General features: G+C 41.8%; 1 protein-coding gene across 8 annotated transcripts in view; it reads right to left on the reverse strand.

Annotated features, from left to right (window-relative positions):
• Clcn5 (chloride channel, voltage-sensitive 5) overlaps positions 1-18,904 on the reverse strand; it is a 165,549-nt gene that overhangs the window by 24,244 nt on the left and 122,401 nt on the right. For 7 of the 8 annotated variants that reach the window (XM_006527562.4, XM_011247445.3, XM_011247442.2 and 4 more), the window contains 3 exons: positions 8,131-8,282; positions 5,738-5,837; positions 248-435 (listed from right to left, as the gene is read on the reverse strand). In XM_006527562.4, coding sequence (XP_006527625.1) covers positions 248-435; positions 5,738-5,837; positions 8,131-8,282 — 440 coding nt within the window. Of the gene's footprint in view, positions 1-247; positions 436-5,737; positions 5,838-8,130; positions 8,283-10,478; positions 10,662-18,904 lie in introns of those variants that run through there. The other variant, NM_016691.4, reaches the window with a different exon arrangement.

An 18,904-nucleotide genomic window follows, 5' to 3' on the forward strand; every position in this document is an offset into this window, starting at 1 on the left:
TAAGACTTCTTTAAAATAAACCAAACTTTTAAATATAAGTAGAAAATGCTTCCAACATGTCTTACTTGATAGAAATGGGGCAGAACTTAAACCACAGAAGAAGACATCTGAAGACAAGCTAGTCCCACTTTCTTTTCCACAAACAAAAATAGGGCAAGATTTCATAATTGCCAGAAGTACAGTACAAAAAAGGAAATACATATAAGGATGAGATTCAGTGGTAGAGAAATCAGCGCTTGGACGTTACCTGATCTGTATTGATGATGAGCTGGGCCCAGCTATTCCACTCTGGACATTTGTCTCTGTGTTCAAAGGTAACATGCTCAGAATTCCAGCAACAGTGCTCATGGTTAAACCAGAACCCCCCTGTACATATCCCTTCTTTTAAGTCTGTCATCCAGTGAGCAGAGATGTCTATCAGGCCAGCTAAGGAACCTGTTTTAGTGGGGAAGAAAGGGAAAGGCAAAGGTAAATTCCACTTCTGAAATTCTCTCTTTGGGAATTAGAACACGTTCTATCAGTCCTAGTTGTTCTCCTAGAGCTTCTTTCTGATGGTTGACTTGCTTGATAATTCACTTACTACCCCTACACCGACACCAGTGTTGAGCTGAAGAGATGCTTAAGAGCACATTCTACTTTTGTAGAGGACCTGAGTTCAATTCCCTACACTCATATTGCATAGCTCATAACTGTTGGTAACTCCAGCTCTAGAAATATTTCTGGGCTCCAAGTACCTGGGCACCTGCACTCACATGTATACCCCCACATACAGACACAAACACATATGCATGATTAAAAAGAAACACCAGTATCTGTGAAATATGTATACTGGGAGGAACTAGGGAGAAAGTAATTATTTGGGGGAGAGGGAAGAGTTTGTTCTAGAAACTTCTTTGGCACAGTGAAGGGATTGCTTTGGTATAGTTTAGGACTGACATCCATAAAGGAAGGAATTTGTTTACGGTTATGTGACTTGCTAGGCCTTTAATCCCAGTATTCTGATACTTCAAGATACTGGGAAATACCTGGTCTATTCAACATGTCAGCTAGGGCTAAATAATAAGACTCCATCTCAAAGCAAAACAAGTAAAACAAAAAGGCTATGTGACTTTCCCTCACGTCAGGTTGAGTGAATATAAATTTCCCACACTGAAGAATCTTCCATGATGTTTATTTGCAATGCCTATAGAGGGAAACTGATGGAGACTGTGGGGGACAGGTAAATCCTGGACAGCAGGATTTTGCACCACGGACAAGAAGAACTTGCACAGTGGCAGGAAGGGACTATAAGCTAAGGACATTACATTTATAGTAGTATAGAGTGTTGTGTGCAAAGAAGGTTGGATGGAACCAGAGACACTTTGGATGTCTACTAACCCCAGGGTATAATGACACTAAATTGGTCTCAGCATTTGTGCAGCTTGGTTTCTATGCAGGTCCCTCAACAACTGGAGCCAAGGCTGTCCCTGAATCCTTGCTTGCCTGTAGATCCCATTCCCCTCAGTGGGCTGCCTTGTCTGGCCTCAGTGGGAGAGGATGTGCCTAGTCCTACAATGACTTGATGTGCCAGGAGGGTGGCGAATCCAAGGGGGTCCCCTTTCTTAGAGAAGAAGGGAAGGAGGGAATGGGGGGAGGATCTGTGTGAGGAAATACTGGGAAGGGGGCTGATATTGGGATGTAAAGTAAATAAATAAATGTTTAAAAAAATGCATCAGCAGAAAATTCTCAAAAAAGTCTCAGTCTAACCAAGGATATACAGAATATCCATCAAAGAAATTGATGAGAAAGGAAAGATAATAAAAGATGAGACCATAAGTACTATATAACTGGTAAGCTGATAGGCACTAAAATAGTTAATGTACTTTATTTCTGGCTGTCATGTGTCAGTTAAAGGAAGAAACTCTGGCCAAGAGAAAGTAAATGGCCCAGAATCCTGCTTTTGGAAAAATGGTAAAGGTGCTATAAAACTCACAGCCCCTGAATCTCCAGACTGTTACGCTCAGACACACTGTCTCTGTTATGGGTCTCCAACATTTAAAAACAAAATGCCCTGTGTGTTCGAGAGGGAAAAAGTCACTGACAAGAAACACATTCAACAGTTGAGGATATTGTACCTACGCTCTGTCGGGTGAGAGGGGCCACGTTCTCTGTATGTTTTGGTAAGTGCTGCAAGTGTTACCACCGACTTGAATTAACTAGTCAAATCCAGCGGTTTCTCACAGCTACTTCTGGCCACTCCAGCCCTGAGTTTTCTGTTCCAAGTTTTATTACATTGACGGCCTGGATTCACAAAATTAACAAGGCCTTCTAGTTCTGTGCTTTGCTCTATCCTCTGGCTGTTTCATATGTGCAGTTTGTATGTAAAATAGTGTAAAACTATCTCAGTCCTGTCTTCTTTATTTCTATATCTCCTTTTTACAAATGGCTCTTTCTTCTCTAGCTATAGATTTTATTAACTTTCCCCACCCCCAAAGAATCGTGTTGTGTCTTCTCCTTGCCTGCCATTTCAATGTTTTGTCCTTCCCCTCTTTCCAATGACTATCAACACTTGAGATCTGGCTCCCAACATATAGCTGAGGTTTCTTTGAGAATGCTGAAGTGTTTCTAATCACCAAATGTATGACCTTTCCTCCTGTATGCTCCTGTTGTTTCCTCTACAAGATTTGGTATTATAGACTTTGCTCCAAACTGTCTTCTCTGTCCTGAAGATACAGCTACGTGTCCTCAACCATGGGCTGACAAACTACAATGTGAGGGCCAAATTCGGTCCAGAGGATTATGTCTGTCAGTAAAGATGTCCCAGTGACAGTCGGACTAATTTGTTTACCTATGGTATACAAATAGTTTTGTGGAACAACAGCAGAGTGGCATAGATCTTTTTAAAAATTCTTTAAAAATTGTGTCACAAAAAAGGGCTCTTCCACAAAAGCAGGAAGATACTGGGGCTGGTTTCTACCTTAAAATGATCATAACATTGTACAGCAGACAAACTGAGCTTAGAGATCATTTAACTCATGACTTGTAAAATATTTAGGATCATCTGACCCCTGTAATAAAAAAGAAAACACTGCCAACCTATAGCCTATGCAATTATTTTTAAAATGTTTATTTTATATGCCATCTGTGTGTGTGCACACTCATGTGCATATACACTCATACACAGAAATGAGGGGACAAGTTTTGAAAGTTGGCTCTCTCCTTCCACCATGGGTTGCAGGGATCAAGCTAAGGTGTTCAGGCTTGCAGAGCAAGCATCCCTCCCCCTCCCCCTCCCCCGTTAAGGCATCTTGCCAGCCTCTATCCCGGGCAATTCTAGAAACTCAGGATGAAAAAACCTTTTCATATTTGAGACAGTCATAAGAGCAGCATCACCAAGTATGCACTATGTCAAGTGTTTTGTCCCATGTAGTCTTTAAATAAAGCATTTAATATAGATACTATACTATAATATTTACTATCTCCATTTTGCAGATCAGTCACCAAAGTCTCCAGGAGTTAAGGAACTTGTCCATAGCCAAAAACATACCAGGAGCAGAAGAGGGATTTAAACACTGACATTATAAAACTAACGTCTGTGCTGCGAAGTGAGAGCTTTTTCTCATATTCTCCATCTCTCCCACATAACTTCCTTTTAGCTCAAGATTCCAAACCTTTCTAGGTAATATCTTTAATGCTACAAGGGTATATCTCTTGCTCTCTTTGCCTGATAGCCTTGCTTCCCACATAGGAGGTGAAGTGTACATTGGATCTTGCTGTAAGCTATATTTGCAGACCAAGTATACATCATACACTGTGTGTGTAGGGAGGGGGGCCCTGATGCATATATGAATCAGAGGACAACTTGTGTAACAGTGAGAGGATAACTTGTAATAATCGGTTCTCTCCTTCCATCATGTGGCATCATGTGGTCCTGGAACTAATCAGATTGGGGCTGACAAGCTTGGTGGCAAGCACCTTTATCCACTGAGCAATCTCACCAGCACTTTGGATAAGGGATACTCAGTCTATAGTGTTTGGGGTTGCCATAGAAGGTTGATGGAACTTTAAGGAAAAGGTATTTCCATAATACCACTCAGAAACCATGAAAAAATGTGATAAGTTCCTGACGGTAGGACCCACATCTATTTTTTTTTAAAAAAAGATTTATTATTATAATCTAAGTACACTGTAGCGGTCTTCAGACACACCAGAACAGGGCGTGAAATCTCATTACGGATGGTTGTGAGCCACCATATGGTTGCTGGGATTTGAACTCAGAAGAACAGTCAGTGCTCTTAACCGCTGAGCCATCTCTCCAGCCCAGGACTCATATGTTAATATGCCTTCCTATACCACCACGAGAGAGGCAATAACAGCTTAAGAGACAGTAACATCTATGGTAGTTCTTGCTTATGATACCACTGAGGAGGGTGAGGAAGCAGATCACAGTTCCATCCAGCTTGGGGATGAGTTCAAGAACAGTCTGGGGTAAATAATGAGACCCTGTCTTAAGAAGAAGGGCTTTGGGAGTGACTCCTTAGTAGACTAATGCTTGAGTAGCATGTACATTAGTTTGGGGTTTTACTTCAAGAACTAGAAACAACAACATATCACTGCATCTCTTTAAACCCCACACAGAATGTGCCAAAAAATTGTGTCACCAAAAAAAAAGAAGAAGGAGGAGGAGGAGGAGAGGAGGAGGAAGAGGAGGAGGAGGAGGAGGAGGAAGGAAGAAGGAAGAAGGAAGAAGGAAGAAGGAGGAGGAGGAAGAAGAAGAAGAAGGAGGAGGAGGAGGAGAGGAGGAGGAAGAGGAGGAGGAGGAGGAGGAAGGAAGAAGGAAGAAGGAAGAAGGAAGAAGGAAGAAGGAAGAAGGAAGAAGGAGGAGGAGGAAGAAGAATAAGAAGGAGGAGGAGGAGGAGGAAGAGGAGGAGGAGGAGGAAGGAAGAAGGAAGAAGGAAGAAGGAAGAAGGAAGAAGGAAGAAGGAGGAGGAGGAAGAAGAAGAAGGAGGAGGAGGAGGAGGAGGATGAGGAAGAGGAGGAGGAGGAGGAGGAAGAGGAGGAGGAGGAGGAGGGCTCTTCCACAAAAGCAGGAAGATACTGGGGCTGGTTTCTACTTTAAAATGATCATGACACTGTACAGCAGACAAACTGAGCTTAGAGGTGTTTCTTCTTTGATTTGAGGAAGCTGATACAGGTGTGTGCTAGAACTCATTTACAGATGGGACACTGCGGTTCCAAAGGCTCAGCAGCAATTCATTTCAGATGGTAGAGCATCACACTTGCCTCAATTCAGAAAGGGCACATTACAATTCTGGAACATTCGGTTTTAAAAACTACTGGAGGAAGAATTGTAGGAGCCAAGGGAGTCAGCAACACCACAAGAAAACTACTTTAGGCTCATTGGGGCTCACAGGGAGCCTGCATGGGACTGACCTAGGCCCTCTATAGTCGTGCAGTTTGGTCTTCGTGTGGAACACCTAACAGTGGGAGCAGGGGCTGTCTCTGACTCTGTCTCCTGCCTTTGGGACCCTTTGTCCTATTGGGCTGCCCCCTCTAAGTCAATAGGAGATTAGCCTAGTGCTACTCCAACTTGATATGCAAGGCAGGTTGATATTCATGGGAGGCTGCCCCTTTTCTGAAGAGAAATGGAGGAGGGGTGGAGGGAAGGATGGAGGGGGAGAGGGACTAATAGGAGAGGGGGGAAGGGAAACTGTGGTTGGATGTAAACTAAATGAAAAAACTCTCTAGTTTACCATACCTGATAAAAGGCCAATAAGGAGCATTAACAACCAACCAGAGAAAGCATCGCTCACACTGTGAATTAAGGCCCATGTTGACTCTTTGCTTTTATTGGTAATCTAGGGAAAAAAAGAGAACATTGGTTCACTTTAAACATATCTTTTATTCATCTCCAAATGGTTGAGCAGAAAAATATAAACTATCTGGGAATAGAGAACAATTGAGAATTGTTTAACTGGACCAATTTATCAAGAATGTTATTGAACTCCACCAATTTGTTGTAATGTCCAAGGACACTTGCACTTAATACCATCAACCTGTGTATTGCAGACTTCTTTTCCTGCCCTGGATAACAGCTGTCTCAAGAAGAGCTGATTCCCAGCGAAGATTGTTTTGTAGGAATAAACAAATAATGGCCGAGCTGAGAGGCAACTTGAAGTTTACTCTCCTGGGCTGTGATTCAGTCACCCCAGATACTAAGTGGTATTGGGACGTGGCTCCTTAGATTTCAGAGATCAGCACAACATTACAGCACAAACACAAAGCTTGAGTGTTTAGGTCTTACCATTGTCCATTTAAAGCCACAGTGTTCATATTTTTATTTTGTTTTATTTTAGATTTAAGCTTTTATATTGAGAGAGAGAGGGAGAGAGAGAGGGGGGAGAGAGAGAGAATGAGAGAATATGCAAGAACTGGTCTGAGAACAATTTGCTGAAGTCTGTTGTCTCCTATCATGTGGGCTCCAGAGAGCACACTTAAATCATCAGACTTTGCACACTTATCCAGCTGGCTGGTACATGGCCATATTTTTGAGACCAATATTCTGCCAGTGTTCTTACTGATACTTCCCTTCTTTAAACCACTATTTCTTATCCTGAAAATTGATTTATCCCACCTTCATCTGCAGCAACATTACAAAGAATAATGAATTATAAAATATCAAAAGGAACTTTATAACACATTTTGAGGGGCAACAAGATGGCCCAGTGGCATGTGAATGCATGTCTGTGCATGTGCGCATGTGTGCGCTCACCCGCCCCCATTACACTACACTAAATTACAAGATTTAAAAAAGACACAATATAAAGAAAACTGAGCTTGGTGGTGGCAGTGTATGCATTTAATCTCAGAAGCAGATAGATCTCTGAGTTCAAGGCCAGCCTACAGAACAAGTTCCAGGACAGCCAGAGATGTTACACAAAGAAACCCTGTCTCAAAGAAAGAAAGAGAGGGGGGAGGGGAATGGAGAGGGGGAAGGGAGGGAAGAACAAAGTGAAATCAGTTGGGATGCTTAGGCTAAACAAGTTCAAGGCCAACTTGATTAACAGTGAAAGCCTGTTTCCAAGTCAAACGTGAAAAGGGTTTAAGTTATGCTTTACCGACAGAATAGTGCCTAGCCTTTACCAAGCCCTGGATTCAATCACTAGCAATGCATCGCTGAAAAAAAAAGCATTTCTCAAACCTCTGGGTTTCATGCATTTGTGAGAATACTTGGCAGAGTCTGGGAAAGGATCAAGAGTTCTATCCAGTTTAGATGATCAACCCAGAGAGTTCCTTCCAGGCTAGCCTGAATAAAGTCTCAAGAAAACAATAGATAATAACAAGAAAAGAATCAAAGGATCCTGGCAGAAGGCTCTGAGAAAATTTCCCAGTTCTGTGAGAAGAGAGGTGAGGAAATTCTTTTGTTAAACTTATACAACCTACACCACAGCTCTAAATACCTATGCATTAAATTAACATCTTGGCTGCTACTTTGATCAGTCTTGTGGTTTTTGTTGGTACTGAGTGCTTAATTTTACTTTGGTTTTATGGTTTTACAAGAGCTATAATCATACAGAGGTGAACCCGTATCTTCAGTACAGTGTAGGGTTAGGTAATTTGGTTATTTAGACCGTTGAAGGAGGCCCATTTACTTTGCTTGGTTTTAGAGACGTTAGTGCGTTAAGAGATGGGAGAAGAGGCCTTGGGCATTCCTTTTCACCTATGCAGAGGCATGTTCTGCATTTCCAGACCATGACTGTCCCTTTCAACAACCTTCTACAGGAAGAGAAATCACTAGGCATAACTTTTCAAACCAAGGATTAAAAACAGAAACATCTTACAAAATGAAGTCAGGTAAGGTGGCTCTTTTCTGTTAATCAAACACTGGGGAGGCAAGAGTATCCAGGAGTTAGTGTGTGCTACATAAGTGAGTTTCATGTCAGCCTAAACTTCAGAGTAAGACTTATCTCAAAAAAGATGAGAAATTAAAAGAAAAAGAAAGAAAGAAAAGAAAGAAACCCTATGTTGCCAATACAAGTCAGATTCCATCAGCTCTGAGGCTGAGAAAAGGAAAGTCTATAACAAATTTAGTTCTTTAACGCCCATCCCCCATGTTTCTAAACAGTTGCTCACACACCATCATTGCCTTACCTCTCGGTGCCTATCTCGGTCTCGAGATTTCTCTCTCACCCAATCAATTGTGTTGAAATCATCATAGGTCCCTACACCAGGGATTGGCTCCTCCAAGAAGTCCATGACTCTATTTGAAGAGCCTATTCCACCACCATTGTATGACTTGTTCCCTGTATTGAAGAGCAAACAGATATTAGTACACTGGACAGCCAACATTTTTAATGTCCCCGTAAACTATCTGATGATTACGGTTATGGTGCAATGCGATCACCTACTGAGATATCCATCACATTCACAGGTTTCTGTGATCGAGGCTCAAATAAGGAGAAACTAAGGACACTATGAATGGACAGGGACCCAGGACAGTAATAGTATAAAGAAAGAAATGACAGAAGCTGGTGTGTAGTGGGAAAAGTATCTACAGAACAGAAGACAGGAAGGAGCTTGGAGCAGTTTAGGTATTTCAGTTTATGGAAAGGAGATGAAAGGCTCTAAGGCTTTGCAAATGTATCACATCAAGAACCATCTTATAGTTCGTAGGGCAGTAACTTAATCCTATGAGGTAGTTTTTTACCCAGTTGGAGACTTGAAAGAAAGAATGCTGGCCTCTTCAAGAGTTAAGCTGATTGGAATGTACAAATTTTCCTTCAGTAGATAGAATGCTTTGATCTCCAATATAATGGGCTGGTAGAGACTTTTTCACAGTATGTCCGAAAGTTAAATATTTACAAGTAGAGATTTAGACAACAATGCTTGGCTTAGCAATGAACTGTCCTTCCTTGATCCTTGAACTAAGCAACATCCGAGTTCGCTCACTCACTAAGCATGGTTTTTAGTCTGCTTGGTATTTAGTTTTTTTTTATTACAGCTACTTAGGTGTGGATATGTTTCATCTTCCTTTTCTAGACTAGCAGATCTTCATTAGTTTCTCTCTATTGAATTTATCATAGCCTTCCTACAATGTCTTCCTTTCCCCTTTGAGTCAAATCTCACTACATTACCCAGACATAGCTACAACTAGTGATTGCCCTATCTCAGCCTCCTGAGTAACTGGTGTTATAAAAATGCGTCACCATCTCTTGCTCCCCACACTGCCTTAGCACATATGTGATAGTAAACATCAGATGATCCAAAATGCATTCAACAAATGGCAAGGATGAGGGAATATTTAAAACTAAGCAGTTGTACTGACACATGGTAAGTATTGCTTATAAACTTGTTAAAATATTTTGGCAACATCATCTGATGGAACAATATTTTGCTAGTAAACTAGAAATGTAAAAAACAGCATTGAGGAATCTATATAAATGCACTCAGGGAGACTGCAGAGTAATTCCATCATTCAACCCACACAGCCAAATCTCTCATTTGCTACACCAATCTGGCAGGGACAAAGGCTTCCTCCAGACTATTCGCTAATCAACCTCTCTTCAGCAAAGGCCCAAGTTGGCCTCAGCTGACTCTTTCTCTGTCACCTCCCTGCCCAACGCAGCTAGCGGCACATTCATGGCAGAAGTTTAAATGAACAACATAAATGGAACCTGTTTTACCAACTGGAAGTCTGCTGACTGCCTAATTCAGCACACTTTTTACAAGCAATTCGGAGGTTTGAAAGGAAAAACTCAGCAAGTCCTAATCATCTGCGGGTGGGTGAGTCACTGGAGTGGCTTGGAGGAGGTGAGCAAGTTAATCTTAAAACCTCAAACCAAAGTCCTTTTCCTATCTTCACTTCTACCTGGCTGTAAAATGGATGTCTGCTGAATCACCACCCAGCCCAGCCTACCCTGTCCGTGGCATGCTGATAAAGAAGCAAGCTGCTACGCTCAAGAGCTTGGAGGGAAAAAAGGGGCAGAAAGAGAAGAATGTGTGTGGGAAGGAGAGAGCTGAATGAAGCTGTTTCCATCCTCAACTTAAAATGCTGACATGAACGCAGGACAGCAAACAACCAGAAACTGACTCCTTCAAAGCAGGTTAATGCTTCCATTGAATTTCTAGTTTCAGAGTTCTCCTTTCCGGAAAGGGGTTGGGGGTGGGGGGACAGGATTCTGTGAAAGATTTTAAGAAGCATCAGATAGCTATCTAAGGTTACAATATATACCAAACGAGCTCCTCCACCACCCCCAGCTTTGAGGCAAAATGAAGCTCTGCAACAGCGTCCTGGCAGGAAAAAGAGAATCCTATTACATCATAGGTAACATGAGCACCACGGCATCCTCCTTTGTCGTCTGTCTCCTGCTAGAGAGGCAATTATCAGGCCGTAACGCGCGGGCAGGCAGTGATTAGAATCCTACTACAGACTGCTTGCAATTCTCCAGATCCCCTGCTCCCGGAGCATGCTTCAGCCTGGGCTGGCTCAGTCTGCTTACCTTCGTTCACAGTTTTCTTTTTTTCTGCCTCAAGGAAGAAACAACCTTGGCAGCCCGCATTTGCTCATTTAGGTTGAGGTGCTTTTACAGGACGCCCGCTCTGGGGAGCTTTAGAAGGGCACTTGCTGCTTTCTCGGCTTTTAACAGCAACAAACGCCACCTAAAGAGCCACCAGTGCTCCCGGTTGGTCAGAGTATGATGTCACCGATGAGATCACATGACCAGACCCTTGGACCGGCCTTGGAGAAAGGAAGATTTTTTAACCTAGCACAGAAGCCTTAAAGATGTAGTCTCATCTAAACAAATGCCATCAAATGGGTAGGGGGAGGCTTTGTCAGCTCAGGCAAGTTTTATACTTCATACCCCATTTAGCAGAAAGAACCAGACATCAAAGTAGAAACATCCAGAAACTTTAGAATTACTACGATTTTTAAATTACTACATTTTAAATAAACCACTAGTGTGAGCTTGGTGGCATATGTCTGTAATTCTAGCACTTAGGAGGCTAGCAGGTTTACAAGTGGCCTGGGTGAAATAGAAAGACCTTGTCTAAAAAAAATAAAAATAAAAATAAAATAAAATAATATAAAAATTAATTTAAATCTCACAAACATAACGCTGAAAGATTCCAGACATAAAAGAGCTCATAACAGCATGGCTCTACTCCTGAACCTAATGGCAGGCAAGCCTAAATTTTAGGATATGAATCACTGCAATGCAACCAAAAGGAAGAAAATGACATAAAGATAGGATCTACCAGACAAAACTGCAGTCTGTGAAGAATATGCAGCAAAAGGAAGGCCTCTGAAACGCTGGTCAGTTTTCCAGATATGGTAACAAGTGACCATCTTCAATTACTCTTTAAAGCACGCATGTATGTATTGTATATTAAAAAATACACATATGTGTTGTGTGTCCTTTCATATGTACACACTATAATTAAAGAAAAAAACTGTAAAAGCATGTGACCCGGAACATACCTGAAGTCTCAATTCCTTTATGAGAGTGGTGACGTGAGCCTCAGATTCTGGGTCAGCTTGGACAACATAGCAAGCCTCTGTTTCAAAACTATCATTGTTTTGGGCTAGGGGAGGTAGCTCAGTGGGTAGAGTGCATGCCCCCCCCCCCCCCCCCGGGGCGCATGAGGACCTGAGAAGTAAATCCTCAGCATTCCCTCCCGTAGAGCTGAATGGGGCCCGCAGCAGCAAGGGCATCACAGGAGCTACTGTCCAGCCAGCCTAGCTGAGAGGAGCTTCATGCTAAGTAAAGCCTAGTCTCAAAGGGGGCCAAGCAAACGGCAAAGAGGAAAACAGGATGGATGGCACTTGAGATCTTTCTTCTGTTCTCCGCTTCTTGTGTATGTGTGTGTATGCATGCTCACGCATGTATACACACACACAAATACAAAGAGTTCTTTGGGGGTCTTTGGGGGCTAGACATGTAGCTCTGAGGTAGCACGTTTGGCATGCCCAAGGCCCTGAGTTAGATCCCCAGTGCAACACTTTTAAAAAGAAAAATGCAATAAAACTAAGTTGCATATCAAATTACCACAAAAACCATTTTTTAACAAAAAATATAGGCTTTCATATGGTACAGGCTAGCCCTCAAGCTTCCTATATAGCTAAGAATGACCTTGAATTTCTAATCTTCCTGCTTCTACTTCCTGAGTACTGAAATTATAGAGTGCTGGTGTTACAGACATATGCCACCACACCCAATTTTATGTTGTACTGGAGATTAAATCTAGGGCTTCATGCATGTTAGGCATTCTACCAAACGACTGACATCTCCAGCCCCAAAGTCAGTTCTTGACTAGCACCCAACCACTTGGAAACCCTAGAGTACAACCAAGAAGATAGAGAGGGCTGTGGCTATAAACTAGTTGGTAGAGCACTTGCCTGGCAGGCCTTGGATTCAATCCTTGCTACTAAAAATAATGCCAGGGATAGCAACACAGAACCGTAACTCTGGTAACTCAGGAGGCTGAGGCAGAAGGATTGCTGCAAACTTGAAGACAGCCCAAGTTACATGGTGAGGTCTTGGAAAGAAAGAGGGAGAGGGAGGGAGGGAAGGAGGAAGGGAGGGAGGAAGAAAGAAGGGGAAGGAGGAAGGCCGGAACAGAGGAAGATGGGAGAGGGACAGGAAGCTGGGAAGGAAGGCAGGGAGACAAGTAGATAGGAGGGTAGAGAAGGGGGAAAGGAGTGCTCTTTGTAAAAAGAAAGCAGCATGCTCTGTAATCATTAATCCAACCTGGCTGAACAGCTACTGCAGCCCTGATAGTAAATTCACTCCTAAGGTTCCATTATTGTAAAGGCTTTTCCATCTCTGGCCCTATCCAGAAGGCTATTTTTAAGCAGGTCTTAATTAATTGTGCAGTAAGGCCAGTCCAGTAAAGAAGAATAAAACTGTCATCTCTTAACTCCCTAAGTGAATCAGCGGGACAGCCACCATTTAACATTGACCCAGTTACAGTGTGCTCCAATAATCAGACCCTACATGTAGAGCTTTGAAATGTTATTAATCCGGTTGGTTCTTTCGGCCCAGTGCATCCTGAAATGTTAATGCAACACCATTTTATGAAGTGCAAGGCACTACATGAGGATTATACTCATTTAGTTCATCATAATTATATCTTGATGAACTAACAGATCATTAATGAACAGAATTCAAACGGGGTGGAAACTACATTTACGTGGCAATGAGTTAAAACACTGCAAAAAGCAAGAGTTGTTTGTAAGCCCAGGGCGATTCTCATACACAACTGAATGCTTATTTTGTCAGATTAAAAGAAAATTATATTCCCACACTCAAAGGCCTCCTACAAATTAATCCTTATTAATCACAATTTTAATTATAGTATCTGAAGACCACTGATAGCCACCTATATTATCAAGCAGGACATATGTTTTTAAAGAATTTCACATTTCAGCAGACATAGAACACAGCAGCCAGGTTAGCAAAGATAACATGTTTGGGCACTTAAGTAGTTTATATATCAGTGTAGTTTGCATAGGTAGGCTCCATGTTAACAACATTAATTTGACAATTTCTCATGATGTTCACAGCTTTAACAAAGGTGTAAACAACACTTTTATACTAGGAAGCTTTTCTATCCCAAGTAAAGCTCTTTTTTTTTTTTTTTTTTTTTTTTTTTTTTGGTTTTCCGAGACAGGGTTTCTCTGTGTAGCCTTGGCTGTCCTGGAACTCAGTCTGTAGACCAGGCTGACCTTCAATTCAGAAATCCTCCTACCTCTGTCTCCCAAGTGCTGGGATTAAAGACGTGTGCCACCACTGCCCAGCCTTTTTTTTTGAGTACTAGAGGTTTAGGAGGCATGGTGTAGCTTTTGAGCTAAAATGAGGTTTAATTACAATTTAGATTAAGAAATGAGTCACCAGGTTCAGTTGACAAGCTGAGTCTTTAAAAATTCTTTTCTTGCCTCTATTCCCTTCTCTGCCAGATTTGTAATCTGTAACCATATGTTCACCATAAAGAATGCTCAGTGTAGATCAATTGAAAGTCTGGGAAATAACACCAAATGCTTACCAGTTTTTGATGTATCATATGATTAAAAACATAATAAAGTAAATATTTAGAGCCAAGCAGAGTTATCTTTCCACAACACAGATCTAGCCGGATCGTTTGGTAGCTTCAAAGTTGTGATTCCTACTGTGATGTTTTGAAAACTTTGAGCGATGATGACCTTTCAAAGAACATTTAGAACAAGTGCGGACAAGGGATTTAAAAATATCCACCATAAGGGTTAGAATGGTAAGGATAACATATCTAAGATGTGTGAAGAAGACGGCAATGGTGCTGCTCCTCTGAGCTTTCACTAACTCTTTGCACCTGATCTGACAAATAACCGAAGCTCCTGCGCATGGCCCGCTGCAAGCTGACTTCTCAACTACACCAAGGAAACTCATAAAACTTGCTGGTCAAAGGGGCAGGAGGAGCAACTAGCAAGGTGTGATTGATGCAACAAAATGCAAGTGCCATTTTAAAAACTCTGTGTTATGAGTTCATCTAATGTATCCATGCAGTGAAAAGAAAGCAGAGCAAAATTAATAAAGGCTACATTCCAAATCAGGGCAGAAAAGTGAGTCTAGATTTTTGCCTCAAATAAGTGAGAAACAGTAAAAATTGTCTCAAGCTTTGATAGCATGGTGAATGGTGCATGTACAAAGTAATTTGCTGTTCTAAAAGGAAAATGATTTACATTAAAATCCAGTTAAATGACAAAAAGAAAAATTCCCTCAAAGACTGATTTGCATTGCCCAACTCTAGAGAAAGCATACAGTAAGCCAGTCAGAAAAGGGGGAGTGAAATTTGGACTGGCCTCTCAATAAGTTATATTTATGTCTGAAGACTCAGCAATGGTCCTTACAAACACACTACCTTAAAAAGGCGGCATACAAATGAAATCACTGAACCCACTTTGTACTATAGAAGGCCTTTTCCAGGCTTCCCCTCCCAACAAAATCGCCTTGCTTAAAACTAGAAAATCCCTTACATGCAAGACTATAAATTCTGATTGGGGAATAATGTTTATTCCAATCCCCAAGCAACAAACCAGTAGAAATTTACCTAGGGGGCTGAATAGTAACTGATTAAATGAACCAGTTAAACACTAACAAAAACACAAGAAAGGAGAAAAAAAAAACCTCCTGTGTAGACCTTGAAGAATTGTTTTAAGTAACATCACTTGTTACTCTATCAAATAAATATTTAAAGAAATGGACTGGGTTGCTGTCCATAAACTAGTTATTTTTAAAGCCGTGTTTTGGGTTTATGGGGCTATGTTATAGGCAACACAACTCCATGTATGAATATAAATGCAGCAAGATGCCTAGCATGAGACACTCATGCTGTGGTCATTTAAGGGGAACCCATTTGACAATAGGAATGAGGAACCCATTATGGGTCACTTCTCACTCCCATGCCTATTTCCCCTGTTCCAGTCTTCCCCTGGTTCTTCCACTGGTGATCACCCCATAACATACAGGCTCACACACCTCTTCATCTACATGCTTAAGAGCACAGTCTAGGCAAGGCTCTAATAATTAGTCAACATTTGTGGTACTTTTTCATTGGCAGTGTGTCTTGCTTTCTATTTTGGTTTCCCACTTACCAAATGCAGTGGCCAAAAAGCACATGTCAGCCAACTGGGCCTCACCTCTAAACCCTGAAGAATACTGCTGAATATATGAGACTCTGAAATACTTCCATGGACTTTGGGCAATTCTACTGTTCTGTTGCTGCACATCTATAAATGATCTTCAGGTGGTTAAATACTAAAATACTATCGTATCTCTCGATAACCTCTTTCCCAAAGAGTGCCTTTTACATCCCTTGAAAAGGCCTGAGCTTTCCCACAGTCCAGCAGTTGGCATCGACAAATATACCTAGACAGCACACCAGTACAGGATCCAACAAGCAATCAACTGAGCAGTGTCCTGTTTTGATCTGAGTATCACACCCCTGTACTCACTTCACTCAGGAATCTTCAGCTGGGCTTTAGTCACAGCACAGCTTAATAACTGGCAGGTAAGACATGGGAAAGACAGGGAAGACAAAACTCTTGACTGTAACTCTAAAGAGAGTCAGACGATAGAAAGAGTTATGAGAGAACTAGATAATAGACTTGCAACACATTCCATATACATGCCATTAAAGGGATCTTTGAGGATTAGGAGACGAAAATGAGAATGTAAAGCATAACAGAAAAGAACAGGGGAATCTTGAAGATGAGCAGGGATATAAATTCTGGTACTTCTTTCTACCCTCATCCATTGTCTCCACTACATATACCCCTCTGCCTCGAAGCTGTGGACATTTGTTAGGGTTTCCATCTCTATGTCCTGCTCCCAGCATCTGTTTGAGTCTGGACGTTCCTGATCCAACACGGTTTCACTAACAGTAGAGCCAGGGTGCTACTAGCCAATGTTAGGACAAACAACATGAGGATTTCTCTCCTCATGCTTCTACTAGCTGGGATGCCACACAAACAAATGCAGAACTGGCAATAAAGGAGCTTAGCTGATAACCTATAGCATCATCACACATGGTATTCTATCAGTGAGTCCCACTTTTGGTTATTTTGAGGCTGCATCTCACTAGGCTGTCTGGGGTCACAGCATTCTTGAGCTTGCACTATTCCAGCCAGTTTCCTCGGCTGTTTGTCATTACAAGCCTGCTTTACTAGGCCTGTTCCAGACAGACAGTACCCTGTGTTTCTTTCCTCCTTCATTCCCAAAGTTACACATTTATGATGCTGACCTAAGGATTTGTAATGTAATGGATAGGGAAAAACAGCCCTGAAATACACACTACAAACCACAGTGCTAAGAACGCATCTGGGTAGCCTGACTCTGCCTAGTAACTTATATCTAAGTATATACTGGGTTTTCCCTATCAATATTCAAAACACAGCAACAGCAAAAGGCATAGTGACAGAGATTGCCAATAAGAGAATACCAACCAGGAGACTCTCCCTAAATTCACAAGAAGAATGTGGTCTCATGTATAGAAAATGAGTACTAAACCTCATAGCTGGAGCTCTAGGTCACTGTTAGAGCTCTTAAGCTAGTAGATATACAAGGCCCAGGATCCAATCTCTAATAGTACAAAACCAACCAAACCAAAAATACTGCTCATATTGGCATGGTCTTGTCATCCTAGTGTTTAAGAGGAAGAAACAGGAGGATAAGGAAGGCATTCAAGGCCAGACTCAGCTACATAGCAAGTTCCATACCAGCCTGGACTACAAGAGGCCCTATCTCAAAAACAAAGCGTAGGCAAACAAAACATGACCCCAAAAGTCACATATATAACTGATCTGAGAATTCCTCTTAAAGCCAGCTCTGTTTGGACACAGCAGTATACATGTTCCTCACTGCAGTGCTGACTAGAGTACTACAAACCTGGGATCAATGATTGGTCCAGTCCCGTGGGACTGACGTGCTTTGAGACATTTCGGGGAGGGAGGGTGGGGATAAGAAAAAGAGTTTGACATGATGATGCATGCCCATAATCCTAGCCTTGGGAGGCTGAGGCAGGAGGATTAGCACAGATTTCATCTTAAGACCCTCAAAAATCAGAGAGAAAGAGCTTGAAAGAGTCAGAGACGGTCAGTCTATGGCATAACTAGATCCAGACTGTGAGTTATATCTGGAGTAGGAAGAAGAGGGGGACTTCTGCATGACACTGACTAGATACTATGTGAATTTCAGTGTTTTATGTGCTAGGACTGAAACCCATGGCCTTGCACACACTAGGCAAGTGTTCTACCCAACACTGAGCTACTTTTCCAGAGTCCATAGGAATAATTTTAAAAGAAGAAGAAGAGCCAGGCACTGGTGGTGCACACCTTTAATCCCAGCACTTGGGAGGCAGAGGCAAGCGGATTTCTGAGTTCGAGGCCAGCCTGGTCTACAGAGTGAGTGCAAAGAGCAGAAGCATGTTCCAGGAGGCAGAGCACTGGAGTATTTAGAGACAGAGCCAGAGACAATTTCTTGTGACCACTAGAAGGATAGCCTTAACAGGAAGGTGGCTTTGTAAATGAGGAACTCTTTCTGGTGGAGGGACATATCAACCAACAGGGAGAAAGTATAACTTATAATTGTAGCTCCACACTGCATTAGCTGCATACAACTGCCTTAATATTGGTGGATTTTACAGATCTGTCAGCACTACAGCAAAGAAGATATTCATATTATTTTTATAATACACATCCAACACAACACAAAATTTGTTCTTGAAATTTCTTAGATTTTTAAAATCACATTAACCCCCCACAACTCTTATAAGATGTACCCACCCAACTTTGTATCCTTTTAAAATATTTTTTTTTTGTTTTTAAACATGATGATATACTTGCACCATTTTTTCTTTCCCTTTCTTCCCTCCGATCCCCCCTCAACATACACACATACACACACACACACACACACACACACACACACACACACACACAGCTTCCCTTATGCTGTTCAATATTCTTGAGTGTGTGGAATCTACTAAAACTCTCTCGCCATCTTCTAGCAGGTAACAGGTGAGGACAGCCCTGCAGCTGGGCTGGGATTTCAGCCCCATGCTGAGATTTGCTCTGACTTGGGCTTGCATGGGACTTATGTATGCTATCACAACCACTGTGAGTTCATATTGCAGCTGCCCTGCTGTGCCCAAAATACACTGTTTCCTTGGAGTTGTCTACTGCCTCTGCCTCTTACAATTATATTTTTGGATGCCTTAGAGCTTTGGGTAATATTTTAGCCATGCTTTTATTTGGTCACTCATACTATACTGAGAGACATTTATTTGAGAGGACCTTAACTTTGAGGAATTCAAAACAGTATAGTTACTTGAAAGAACTCTTCTGGCAAGGTTATAAACTGGCACTACCAATCCTTGGAAAAGAAAAGCTCAT

This window comes from Mus musculus, chromosome X (genome assembly GCF_000001635.26).
Source record: "Mus musculus strain C57BL/6J chromosome X, GRCm38.p6 C57BL/6J".
In the NCBI taxonomy this organism is placed as follows: Eukaryota; Metazoa; Chordata; class Mammalia; order Rodentia; family Muridae; genus Mus; species Mus musculus.